The sequence below is a fragment of the Salvelinus namaycush genome, chromosome 15 (genome assembly GCF_016432855.1).
Source record: "Salvelinus namaycush isolate Seneca chromosome 15, SaNama_1.0, whole genome shotgun sequence".
NCBI lineage: Eukaryota > Metazoa > Chordata > Actinopteri > Salmoniformes > Salmonidae > Salvelinus > Salvelinus namaycush.
The window spans coordinates 5069313-5083023 of record NC_052321.1 but is presented as its reverse complement, the minus strand read 5'-3'; the positions used below and the strand labels follow the sequence as shown (position 1 = coordinate 5083023).

Genomic DNA, 13711 nt, shown 5'->3' with positions numbered 1-13711 from the left:
TTGAAATGTGTAGAACATTCACATGAAAGCATCAAATTGTCCACCAATAATAGTCACATGTCTTTGTCAACTTTTCATCCTTGGGGCCTCCCGAGTGGCGCAGTGACATGTGACTAGTTCGTTTTTAGAAATACAGTGGGGCAAAAAAGTATTTAGTCAGCCACCAATTGTGCAAGTCCTCCCACTTAAAAAGATGAGAGAGGCCTGTAATTTTCATCATAGGTACACTTCAACTATGACAGACAAAATGAGAAAAAAAAATCCAGAAAATCACATTGTAGGATTTTTAATGAATTTATTTGCAAATTATGGTGGAAAATAAGTATTTGGTCAATAACAAAAGTTTATCTCAATACTTTGTTATATACCCTTTGTTGGCAATGACAGAGGTCAAACGTTTTCTGTAAGTCTTCACAAGGTTTTCACACACTGTTGCTGGTATTTTTTTCCCATTCCTTCATGCAGATCTCCTCTAGAGCAGTGATGTTTTGGGGCTGTTGCTGGGCAACACAGACTTTCAACTCCCTCCAAAGATTTTCTATGGGGTTGAGATCTGGAGACTGGCTAGGCCACTCCAGGACCTTGAAATGCTTCTTACGAAGCCACTCCTTCGTTGCCCGAGCGGTGTGTTTGGGATCATTGTCATGCTGAAAGACCCAGCCACGTTTCATCTTCAATGCCCTTGCTGATGGAAGGAGGTTTTCACTCAAAATCTCACGATACATGGCCCCATTCATTCTGTCCTTTACACGGATCAGTCGTCCTGGTCCCTTTGCAGAAAAACAGCCCCAAAGCATGATGTTTCCACCCCCATGCTTCACAGTAGGTATGGTGTTCTTTGGATGCAACTCAGCATTCTTTGTCCTCCAAACACGACGAGTTGAGTTTTTACCAAAAAGTTATATTTTGGTTTCATCTGACCATATGACATTCTCCCAATCTTCTTCTGGATCATCCAAATGCTCTCTAGCAAACTTCAAACGGGCCTGGACATGTACTGGCTTAAGCAGGGGGACACGTCTGGCACTGCAGGATTTGAGTCCCTGGCGGCGTAGTGTGTTACTGATGGTAGGCTTTGTTACTTTGGTCCCAGCTCTCTGCAGGTCATTCACTAGGTCCCCCCGTGTGGTTCTGGGATTTTTGCTCACCGTTCTTGTGATCATTTTGACCCCACGGGGTGAGATCTTGCGTGGAGCCCCAGATCGAGGGAGATTATCAGTGGTCTTGTATGTCTTCCATTTCCTAATAATTGCTCCCACAGTTGATTTCTTCAAACCAAGCTGCTTACCTATTGCAGATTCAGTCCTCCCAGCCTGGTGCAGGTCTACAATTTTGTTTATGGTGTCCTTTGACAGGTCTTTGGTCTTGGCCATAGTGGAGTTTGGAGTGTGACTGTTTGAGGTTGTGGACAGGTGTCTTTTATACTGATAACAAGTTCAAACAGGTGCCATTAATACAGGTAACGAGTGGAGGACAGAGGAGCCTCTTAAAGAAGGTCTGTGAGAGCCAGAAATCTTGCTTGTTTGTAGGTGACCAAATACTTAGTTTCCACCATAATTTGCAAATAAATTCATTAAAAATCCTACAATGTGATTTTCTGGATTTTTTCTTCTCATTTTGTCTTTCATAGTTGAAGTGTACCTATGATGAATATGACAGGCCTCTCATCTTTTTAAGTGGGAGAACTTGCACAATTGGTGGCTGACTAAATACTTTTTTGCCCCACTGTATATTCAACACTTCCAACTTAGTTTATCCACTGACCACCGCAACATTTGAGTTAACTTGCTCATATCAAGCAACACATACAAGACCATTTGTGGAAAAGTAAAAAGAGCGATTCGTGGGCTTGTTTTTTTTTAATGATTGAACAGTGAAACTAATATGTATTGGTAGCTAGCTGGTGAGGCTTTCATTTTAATTTGGTGAACACGCTGAAGCTGGGTTTCCCAAGTCGTTCGTTCGGTGCTAACTGCTCATACTGGAAGGCTCAACTAATCACCTGACGAGTTCTATGTCGAGACTCATGATTATCCACTAGATAACACAGCCACAAATCCAAATTAGCTGTATCGTAAAACTTAATGAAAACAAAAAATAGGTTATACTCTTCGAAAAAAAGGGTTCTTTGGCTCTCCCCATTGGATAACCATGTTTTGTTCCCAGATAGAACCATTTTTGGTTCCAGGTAGAACCCTCTGTGGAAAGGGTTCTACATGGAACCCAAAATAGGTTCTACCTGGAGCCAAAAATGGTTCTTCAAAGGGTTCAGCCAAAGAACCCTTTTAGGTTCTAGAGGGCACCTTTTTTCTAAGAATGTAGGATTAGGCATGAGGTTAGCAGTGCGGTTAAGGTTTAAAATCTATTTTTAATAAGATAAATTGTAGAAATAGGTGTTGTCACGATCGTCTATGGGTGAGAGAGAGGACCAAGGCGCAGCGGGATATGAAGACATCTTCTTTTATTAAAGATGACGAAACACAAAACGAACACTTTTACAAAACAAAACAACCGTGAAGCTACAAACGTAAGTGCATACACAAGCTACAAACGTTCAACATAGACAATTACCCACAACCACCTAAAGCCTATGGCTGCCTTAAATATGGCTCCCAATCAGAGACAACAATAAACAGCTGTCTCTGATTGAGAACCAAATCAGGCAACCATAGACTTTCCTAAACACCTACACTGAACACAACCCCATACATACTAAAAACCCCTTAAACAATACACACACCCTAAACTAGACAAAACACACAAACATCCCCCATGTCACACCCTGACCTAACTAAACTAATAAAGAAAATCAATATAACAGAGGCCAGGGTGTGACAGGTGTGGTTTAGCCATAATAATTATGACTTTGTGGCTGTGTTAACTAGTGACTGCCAGAATGTTCACCTGGAATAAAATGATAGTTAAAAGATTTCCGTTGCTAGAGCAAGATGTCTTGGTGTCAAGAGGAGAAATCCATGTGGTGATGCGATGTATTTGGGGGGCAGTAACTTCTGAGTATCGCTGAATAAAAAAATATATATAAAAAAAATAGTCTCTGCTCTCAAATTAATGTTTTGCACGCAGCACCGGCAATGATATTCTGCTCTCTGAAAGTCACAAGCAACTCAAATTTAATTTGCCCCCCCCCCCCCCCCCCCCTCCCCCATCCCCCCGCTGCCTGTGCGCTCGCGGCACTCATTTCGCTACACTCGCAATAACCTCTGCTAACCATGCGTATGTGACCGATAAAATGGGATTTGATTTGATTTGACTCGTCCTCCGCTCACGGACCCACCCGTCTTCTCTGCGCTCTCAGTATTTGCTTGATCAATGACGTTTCATCTTGCCATCTCGCGCGCAATGGACTTTAGAGTCTGAGTTGACGCCGTATAACATCGGCTTTTAGAAAATAACTGAGGAGAGGGTTTTTTTTATTTTTTATTAGTGTCTGAGATTAAATCCTCTGTGACCCTATCTGCAGCCCATATTGCCCCCTATTCCCTACATAGTGCACTATTTTTGACCAGGGCTCTAACCCTAACCTTACTTCTAACCCTATGGAATAGGGTGCAATTTGGTACAGATATTTGACCCTGTGTGACCCTGTATGCAACCCTGTTCCTCCCCCCCAGATCTCAGACGCCCTGATCAGGAGGGTGCACATGACGGAGGGTCAGTGGGGGAAGGGAACCCTGACCCCCAGGATGACCAGTGACTTTGACCTGACCCTGGACAGCGGACCCCTGTTACAGACCATCCACCAACTGGACTTCATACAGATGAAAGGTAGAGAGGAGAGGAGATGGAGATGGAGATGGAGAGGAGAGGAGAGGAGAGGAGAGGAGAGGAGAGGAGAGGAGAGGAGAGGAGAGGAGAGGAGAGGAGAGGAGAGGTTGGGTGTATAAATGGGTAACAGTGGTATATGGCCCACCCTTTGTAACTATACAGTAATAACTGTAGTAACCATATTGTATTAATACATAGTTAGAAAACAGACAGAGCTGAACCCACAGAATGAGGTGAATGCCTTGAGAGTTTATTAGTCTGTACATAATCGTTACCCTAAATGAGAGTTTATTAGTCTGTACATAATCGTTACCCTAAATGGAAGCCATTAATCTTGTAGAGAAGGGGGTGATTAGTGAGACCACTGCCTAGTTAGAAATGTGGTCAATTTTTTTTATACCATAGGTTGATTTAAATTCTCTCTCTCTCTCTCTCTCTCTCTCGCGCTCTCTCTCTCTCTCTCTCTCTCCCCCCCCCCCCCTTTCCCTTCCAGTTCCTTCTGCCCCCATGCTCCAGCTAGAGGAATGCTGCACCATCAACAACAGCGCCACATTGTCATGGAAACAGCCACCTCTCTCCACCATCGCTGTGGACGGATACATCCTGGAGCTGGACGATGGCAATGGGGGACAGTTTAGGGTGGGTGTTGTCATAGTAACGTGGGACAGTTCAGAGTGGGCGTTGTGTCTCCATAGTAACGGGGGACAGTTCAAGGTGGGTGTTGTCATAGGAACAGGGGGATAGTTCAGGGTGTGTGAAAACCGTCCCTCAGTGTTCAAAACACACAGTATAAACCTAACACACTCAAAGGATTTGAGCTACAATTAAAGTTGTGTCCTTCACTGTTTAACAGTACCTCTCTCCCTCATTGAGGCTGTATTCAGACCTGAACAAAGAGTCTCTTATAGGGAACCAGGGAGGGAGGGCAGCAGTGGAGAATGTGAAAGCCAGGCATTGTCATTGAATACCCGTCTGCCTCACAGGTCGTTGTCCCCGCTGATGTCGTGTGTGTGTGTGTGTCTGTCTTGTGTGTGTGTTGTGTGTGTGTGTGTGTGTGTGTGTGTGTGTCTGTAGTGTGTCCGTGTGTGTGTGGATGGAACCCTCTGATTGATACGGGTCATGTGACCGCGAGGGAGTTCAATGACACCGCGTCAGGAGGAAAGGCCTGGTCCATAACACAACTGCCAGATGGGATGGTCTCTCACACACACACACACACACACACACACACACACACACACACACACACACACACGACACACACCTACACGACACACACACAGTGCCACCCCCAACACACACACACACACACACACACACACACACACACACACACACACACACACACACACACACACACACACCTACACGACACACACACACACACACCTACACGACACACACACAGTGCAACCCCCAACACACACACACAGGAAGTGTTATCCCCAGATCAGAGGTCTAGCTGCAGTCTGCCCTGGAGGTTATAGCTCTGTAATCTGTATGTCTAAAGCCCCTCCCAGACCTGTAGTCTAAAGCCCCTCCCAGACCTGTATGTCTAAAGCCCCTCCCAGACCTGTATGTCTAAAGCCCCTCCCAGACCTGTAGTCTAAAGCCCCTCCCAGACCTGTATGTCTAAAGCCCCTCCCAGACCTGTAGTCTAAAGCCCCTCCCAGACCTGTAGTCTAAAGCCCCTCCCAGACCTGTATGTCTAAAGCCCCTCCCAGACCTGTATGTCTAAAGCCCCTCCCAGACCTGTAGTCTAAAGCCCCTCCCAGACCTGTATGTCTAAAGCCCCTCCCAGACCTGTAGTCTAAAGCCCCTCCCAGACCTGTAGTCTAAAGCCCCTCCCAGACCTGTAGTCTAAAGCCCCTCCCATACCTGTATGTCTAAAGCCCCTCCCAGACCTGTAGTCTAAAGCCCCTCCCAGACCTGTAGTCTAAAGCCCCTCCCATACCTGTATGTCTAAAGCCCCTCCCAGACCTGTAGTCTAAAGCCCCTCCCAGACCCCTCCTCTGTGACCCCATGCTTTGTTGAAGCAGCTACTTATTGCCCTTGAACAATGCCTTCTGTATAATAGCAGGGGAATCTGTAGCACTGACAGGCTGCTAAACTGTATAGGAGCAGGTTACTGTATAGGAGCAGGTTAGTGGAGAGACTAAGTCTATAGAACTGTATAGGAGCAGGTTAGTGGAGAGACTAAGTCTATAGAACTGTATAGGAGCAGGTTACTGTATAGGAGCAGGTTACTGGAGAGACTAAGTCTATAGAACTGTATAGGAGCAGGTTACTGTGTAGGAGCAGGTTACTGTATAGGAGCAGGTTACTGTATAGGAGCAGGTTACTGTATAGGAGCAGGTTACTGTATAGGAGCAGGTTACTGTATAGGAGCAGGTTACTGTATAGGAGCAGGTTACTGTATAGGAGCAGGTTACTGGGTGGGAGCAGGTTACTGTATAGGAGCAGGTTACTGGGTAGGAGCAGGTTACTGTATAGGAGCAGGTTACTGGGTGGGAGCAGGTTACTGTATAGGAGCAGGTTACTGGGTAGGAGCAGGTTACTGTATAGGAGCAGGTTACTGTATAGGAGCAGGTTACTGTATAGGAGCAGGTTACTGTATAGGAGCAGGTTACTGTATAGGAGCAGGTTACTGTATAGACAGTCTTTAGAGGGACACCTGCTCCTATAGTGGACAAAATGGCACCCTATTTCCGGTCACAGTAGTGTACTACATAGGGGATAGGGTGCTATTTGTGACTAAGTAGGGTACTACATAGGGGATAGGGTGCTATTTGTGACTAAGTAGTGCACTACATAGGGAATAGGGTGCTGTTTGTGACTAAGTAGTTTCCTACATAGGGAATAGGGTGCTGTTTGTGACTAAATAGTGCACTACATAGGGGATAGGGTGCTGTTTGTGACTAAGTAGTGCACTACATAGGGAATATGGTGCTATTTGTGACTAAGTAGTGCACTACATAGGGAATATGGTGCTATTTGTGACTAAGTAGTGCACTACATAGGGAATATGGTGCTATTTGTGACTAAGTAGTGCACTACATAGGGGATAGGGTGCTATTTGTGACTAAGTAGTGCACTACATAGGGAATATGGTGCTATTTGTGACTAAGTAGTGCACTACATAGGGAATATGGTGCTATTTGTGACTAAGTAGTGCACTACATAGGGGATAGGGTGCTATTTGTGACTAAGTAGTGCACTACATAGGGAATATGGTGCTATTTGTGACTAAGTAGTGCACTACATAGGGAATATGGTGCTATTTGTGACTAAGTAGTGCACTACATAGGGAATAGGGTGCTGTTTGTGACTAAGTAGTTTCCTACATAGGGAATAGGGTGCTGTTTGTGACTAAGTAGTTTCCTACATAGGGAATATGGTGCTATTTGTGACTAAGTAGTGCACTACATAGGGGATAGGGTGCTATTTGTGACTAAGTAGTGCACTACATAGGGAATATGGTGCTATTTGTGACTAAGTAGTGCACTACATAGGGGATAGGGTGCTATTTGTGACTAAGTAGGGTACTACATAGGGAATAGGGTGTTATTTGTGACTAAATAGTGTACTACATAGGGGAAAGGGTGCTATTTGTGACTAAGTAGGGTACTACATAGGGAATAGGGTGCTATTTGTGACTAAATAGTGTACTACATAGGGAATAGGGTGTTATTTGTGACTAAATAGTGCACTACATAGGGAATAGGGTGCTATTTGTGACTAAATAGTGCACTACATAGGGGATAGGGTGCTATTTGTGACTAAGTAGTGCACTACATAGGGAATATGGTGCTATTTGTGACTAAGTAGTGCACTACATAGGGGATAGGGTGCTATTTGTGACTAAGTAGTGCACTACATAGGGGATAGGATGCTATATGTGACTAAGTAGTGCACTACATAGGGAATATGGTGCTATTTGTGACTAAGTAGTGCACTACATAGGGGATAGGGTGCTATTTGTGACTAAGTAGTGCACTACATAGGGGATAGGGTGCTATTTGTGACTAAGTAGTGCACTACATAGGGAATATGGTGCTATTTGTGACTAAGTAGTGCACTACATAGGGAATAGGGTGCTGTTTGTGACTAAGTAGTTTCCTACATAGGGAATAGGGTGCTGTTTGTGACTAAGTAGTTTCCTACATAGGGAATATGGTGCTATTTGTGACTAAGTAGTGCACTACATAAGGATATGGTGCTATTTGTGACTAAGTAGTGCACTACATAGGGAATATGGTGCTATTTGTGACTAAGTAGTGCACTACATAGGGAATAGGGTGCTATTTGTGACTAAATAGTGTACTACATAGGGAATAGGGTGTTATTTGTGACTAAATAGTGCACTACATAGGGAATAGGGTGCTATTTGTGACTAAATAGTGCACTACATAGGGGATAGGGTGCTATTTGTGACTAAGTAGTGTACTACATAGGGGAAAGGGTGCTATTTGTGACTAGAGAAAGGCTGTTGGAAGCAGGAGCTTGTTTCGCTGAGGTAACACTCATTATTGACTGTGTGTAACCAAAGTCTATTGAACCCGGGGGCCTGCGATCTGGGCCGCGATCTGGGCCGCACAAACCGACCAACCAATAGAGAGACTTGAACCATCACGTCCATGGATGGATATGGCCAGGTTAATCTACAATATACCGACACAAACACATCCACACAATGTAATACACAGGACAACAGTAGTCTCTCCTGCCAGCAAGCCAGTGTAGCAGATGGGGATCTGTGAAACTCATTCCTTAGCCTGAAGATGGGGGGGGAGGATCTTTTGATGAGTAACCTTACTGGGTCTTGAAGACGTGTGTTAGTGTAGCAGATGGGGATCTGTGAAACTCATTCCTTAGCCTGAAGATGGGGGGGGAGGATCTTTTGATGAGTAACCTTGCTGGGTCTTGAAGACGTGTGTTAGTGTAGCAGATGGGGATCTGTGAAACTCATTCCTTAGCCTGAAGATGGGGGGGGGAGGATCTTTTGATGAGTAACCTTACTGGGTCTTGAAGACGTGTGTTAGTGTAGCAGATGGGGATCTGTGAAACTCATTCCTTAGCCTGAAGATGGGGGGGGGAGGATCTTTTGATGAGTAACCTTGCTGGGTCTTGAAGACGTGTGTTAGTGTAGCAGATGGGGATCTGTGAAACTCACTCCTCAGCCTGAAGTTTCGCCCCTTACGTAATTGAAGAAGGCCTTTTTTTAATTGGACGAAGGATTGGACTGCTTCCGGAGGTGTTTGTGAGGCCTGAGTACCTGAGTTTAAGCCTCTCAGTATGAGCTGAATCAAGGGGAAGCGGCAGTCGCTACACAAGCAGCGTGATGTCCTTTTACACACCCGATTTGGTTCTGGCTTCTGAGATACTACACAACTAGCAACACAGTGACTATATGATTCATACAACAGGACAACACACACAGTAACGTGCACGACAACTCAAACACAAAAACAGACACCCAGAGAGAGAGAGAGAGAGAGAGAGAGGTTAGCTGTCCCTCTCTGCTCAGAGTCTGAGGTGTGTGTCCTAAATGGCCCCTTATTCCCTTTATAGTGCACTACTGTTGACCAGGGCCACATAGGGTAGTAGTGCACTGTATAGGGAAAAGGGTGACGTTTGGGACGTAAACAGTGACTGGACCCTACTGCTATTTATACTACCCAGTCTAGTGTAGGCTGCTACTACTGCTATTTATACTACACAGTCTAGTGTAGGCTGCTACTACTGCTATTTATACTACACAGTCTAGTGTAGGCTCCTACTGCTGCTATTTATACTACACAGTCTAGTGTTGGCTCCTACTACTGCTATTTATACTACACAGTCTAGTGTAGGCTCCTACTGCTGCTATTTATACTACACAGTCTAATGTAGGCTCCTACTACTGCTATTTATACTACACAGTCTAGTGTAGGCTCCTACTGCTGCTATTTATACTACACAGTCTAGTGTAGGCTCCTACTACTGCTATTTATACTACACAGTCTAGTGTTGGCTCCTACTACTGCTATTTATACTACACAGTCTAGTGTAGGCTGCTACTACTGCTGTTTATACTACACAGTCTAATGTAGGCTGCTACTACTGCTATTTATACTACACAGTCTAGTGTAGGCTGCTACTACTGCTATTTATACTACACAGTCTAGTGTAGGCTCCTACTACTGCTATTTATACTACACAGTCTAGTGTAGGCTGCTACTACTGCTGTTTATACTACACAGTCTAGTGTTGGCTCCTACTACTGCTATTTATACTACACAGTCTAGTGTAGGCTCCTACTACTGCTGTTTATACTACACAGTCTAGTGAAGGCTGCTACTACTGCTGTTTATACTACACAGTCTAATGTAGGCTGCTACTACTGCTATTTATACTACACAGTCTAGTGTAGGCTCCTACTACTGCTATTTATACTACACAGTCTAGTGTAGGCTCCTACTACTGCTGTTTATACTACACAGTCTAGTGTAGGCTCCTACTACTGCTATTTATACTACACAGTCTAGTGTAGGCTCCTACTACTGCTGTTTATACTACACAGTCTAATGTAGGCTGCTACTACTGCTATTTATACTACACAGTCTAGTGTAGGCTCCTACTACTGCTATTTATACTACACAGTCTAGTGTAGGCTCCTACTACTGCTGTTTATACTACACAGTCTAGTGTAGGTTCCTACTACTGCTATTTATACTACACAGTCTAGTGTAGGCTCCTACTACTGCTGTTTATACTACACAGTCTAGTGTAGGCTCCTACTGCTATTTATACTACACAGTATAGTGTAGGCTCCTACTACTGCTGTTTATACTACACAGTCTAGTGAAGGCTGCTACTACTGCTATTTATACTACACAGTCTAGTGTTGGCTCCTACTACTGCTATTTATACTACACAGTCTAGTGTAGACTCCTACTACTGCTGTTTATACTACACAGTCTAGTGTAGGCTGCTACTGCTGCTATTTATACTACACAGTCTAATGTAGGCTGCTACTACTGCTATTTATACTACACAGTCTAGTGTAGGCTCCTACTACTGCTGTTTATACTACACAGTCTAGTGTAGGCTCCTACTACTGCTGTTTATACTACACAGTCTAGTGTAGGCTCCTACTACTGCTGTTTATACTACACAGTCTAGTGTAGGCTCCTACTACTGCTGTTTATACTACACAGTCTAGTGTAGGCTCCTACTACTGCTGTTTATACTACACAGTCTAGTGTAGGCTGCTACTACTGCTATTTATACTACACAGTCTAGTGTAGGCTGCTACTGCTGCTACTGATGCTGCTATACCCACGTAGTCACGCTCATGTGTACAAATTCCCTCTTTCTCTCTCCCTCTCTCTCTTTCTCCCTCTCTCTCTTTCTGTCATCAGCACTGAGTCTAAATCGGCCATTCTCTAATTTTTAGACAGATAGGTAGAACACCCCTCCCTCTGTTAGCCTTGGGTGGTATAGCTGGTAAACAACTTTACTCTTAATCTGTCTGTCTGTTTGTTGTTGAACAAGCCCACAATTTAACCCATTAGACCAAGAGGACATCCTGTTTATATTGGTTCTACTATCTTTGTTGTGACCACCACCGTCAAGCTTTGTACGGCCGTCCTGTTTCGAAAACAGAATGTAAGCTTGCGAGAACGTGACGGCCGAACGAGGCTCGCCACCACAATCCCAGCGTGATGACTTTCTAACAGGAATTGATAGGAAGTTGTCGATGGTTCTAACAGGAAGTTGTCATGTTCCTTACAGGAAGTGTACGTGGGGACGGAGACGATCTGCACGGTGGACGGACTCCACTACAACAGCACCTACATGTCAAGGGTCAAAGCCTTCAACGCCAGCGGAGTTGGACAGTACAGCAAGACACTGGCCATGCAGACCTCCGAGAGTAAATGCAACCACCACACACTCTGTTGACAGGGAATCTACAGAGCTTATGTAGTGCACTACTTTTGACCAGGGCCCATAGGGGGACAGAAGGAGTGCACTATATAGGGAATAGGGTGCTATTTAGGATGCAGATATGGACAAAACCTGGTCCCATACTGTCTGTACTGTATCCAACTCCTCTAAAGACTAACCTGGTCCCATACTGTCTGTACTGTATCCAACTCTATAGTCTAACCTGGTCCCATACTGTCTGTACTGTATCCAACTCTATAGTCTAACCTGGTCCCATACTGTCTGTACTGTATCCAACTCTATAGTCTAACCTGGTCCCATACTGTCTGTACTGTATCCAACTCTATAGTCTAACCTGGTCCCATACTGTCTGTACTGTATCCAACTCTATAGTCTAACCTGGTCCCATACTGTCTGTACTGTATCCAACTCCTCTATAGTCTAACCTGGTCCCATACTGTCTGTACTGTATCCAACTCCTCTATAGTCTAACCTGGTCCCATACTGTCTGTACTGTATCCAACTCCTCTATAGTCTAACCTGGTCCCATACTGTCTGTACTGTATCCAACTCCTCTATAGACTAACCTGGTCCCATACTGTCTGTACTGTATCCAACTCCTCTATAGTCTAACCTGGTCCCATACTGTCTGTACTGTATCCAACTCCTCTATAGACTAACCTGGTCCCATACTGTCTGTACTGTATCCAACTCCTCTATAGTCTAACCTGGTCCCATACTGTCTGTACTGTATCCAACTCCTGTATAGACTAACCTGGTCCCATACTGTCTGTACTGTATCCAACTCCTCTATAGTCTAACATGGTCCCATACTGTCTGTACTGTATTCAACTCCTGTATAGACTAACCTGGTCCCATACTGTCTGTACTGTATCCAACTCCTCTATAGTCTAACCTGGTCCCATACTGTCTGTACTGTATCCAACTCCTCTATAGTCTAACCTGGTCCCATACTGTCTGTACTGTATCCAACTCCTCTATAGACTAACCTGGTCCCATACTGTCTGTACTGTATCCAACTCCTCTATAGACTAACCTGGTCCCATACTGTCTGTACTGTATCCAACTCCTCTATAGACTAACCTGGTCCCATACTGTCTGTACTGTATCCAACTCCTCTATAGTCTAACCTGGTCCCATACTGTCTGTACTGTATCCAACTCCTCTATAGTCTAACCTGGTCCCATACTGTCTGTACTGTATCCAACTCCTCTATAGTCTAACCTGGTCCCATACTGTCTGTACTGTATCCAACTCTATAGTCTAACCTGGTCCCATACTGTCTGTACTGTATCCAACTCTATAGTCTAACCTGGTCCCATACTGTCTGTACTGTATCCAACTCCTCTATAGACTAACCTGGTCCCATACTGTCTGTACTGTATCCAACTCTATAGTCTAACCTGGTCCCATACTGTCTGTACTGTATCCAACTCCTCTATAGTCTAACCTGGTCCCATACTGTCTGTACTGTATCCAACTCCTCTATAGTCTAACCTGGTCCCATACTGTCTGTACTGTATCCAACTACTCTATAGTCTAACCTGGTCCCATACTGTCTGTACTGTAGCCAACTCTATAGTCTAACCTGGTCCCATACTGTCTGTACTGTAGCCAACTCTATAGTCTAACCTGGTCCCATACTGTCTGTACTGTATCCAACTCCTCTATAGTCTAACCTGGTCCCATACTGTCTGTACTGTATCCAACTCCTCTATAGACTAACCTGGTCCCATACTGTCTGTACTGTATCCAACTCCTCTATAGTCTAACCTGGTCCGATACTGTCTGTACTGTATCCAACTCCTCTATAGACTAACCTGGTCCCATACTGTCTGTACTGCATCCAACTCTATAGTCTAACCTGGTCCCATACTGTCTGTACTGTATCCAACTCTATAGTCTAACCTGGTCCCATACTGTCTGTACTGTATCCAACTCTATAGACTAACCTGGTCCCATAATGTCTGTACGT

General features: G+C 44.5%; 1 protein-coding gene across 1 annotated transcript in view; it reads left to right on the top strand.

Moving 5' to 3' along the window:
- Positions 1-13711, top strand: part of LOC120059732 (E3 ubiquitin-protein ligase TRIM9-like) — a 1105060-nt gene that overhangs the window by 21513 nt on the left and 1069836 nt on the right. The window contains exons 4-6 of the mRNA XM_039008787.1: positions 3633-3786; positions 4280-4425; positions 11563-11701. Coding sequence (XP_038864715.1) covers positions 3633-3786; positions 4280-4425; positions 11563-11701 — 439 coding nt within the window. The remainder of the gene's footprint in view (positions 1-3632; positions 3787-4279; positions 4426-11562; positions 11702-13711) is intronic.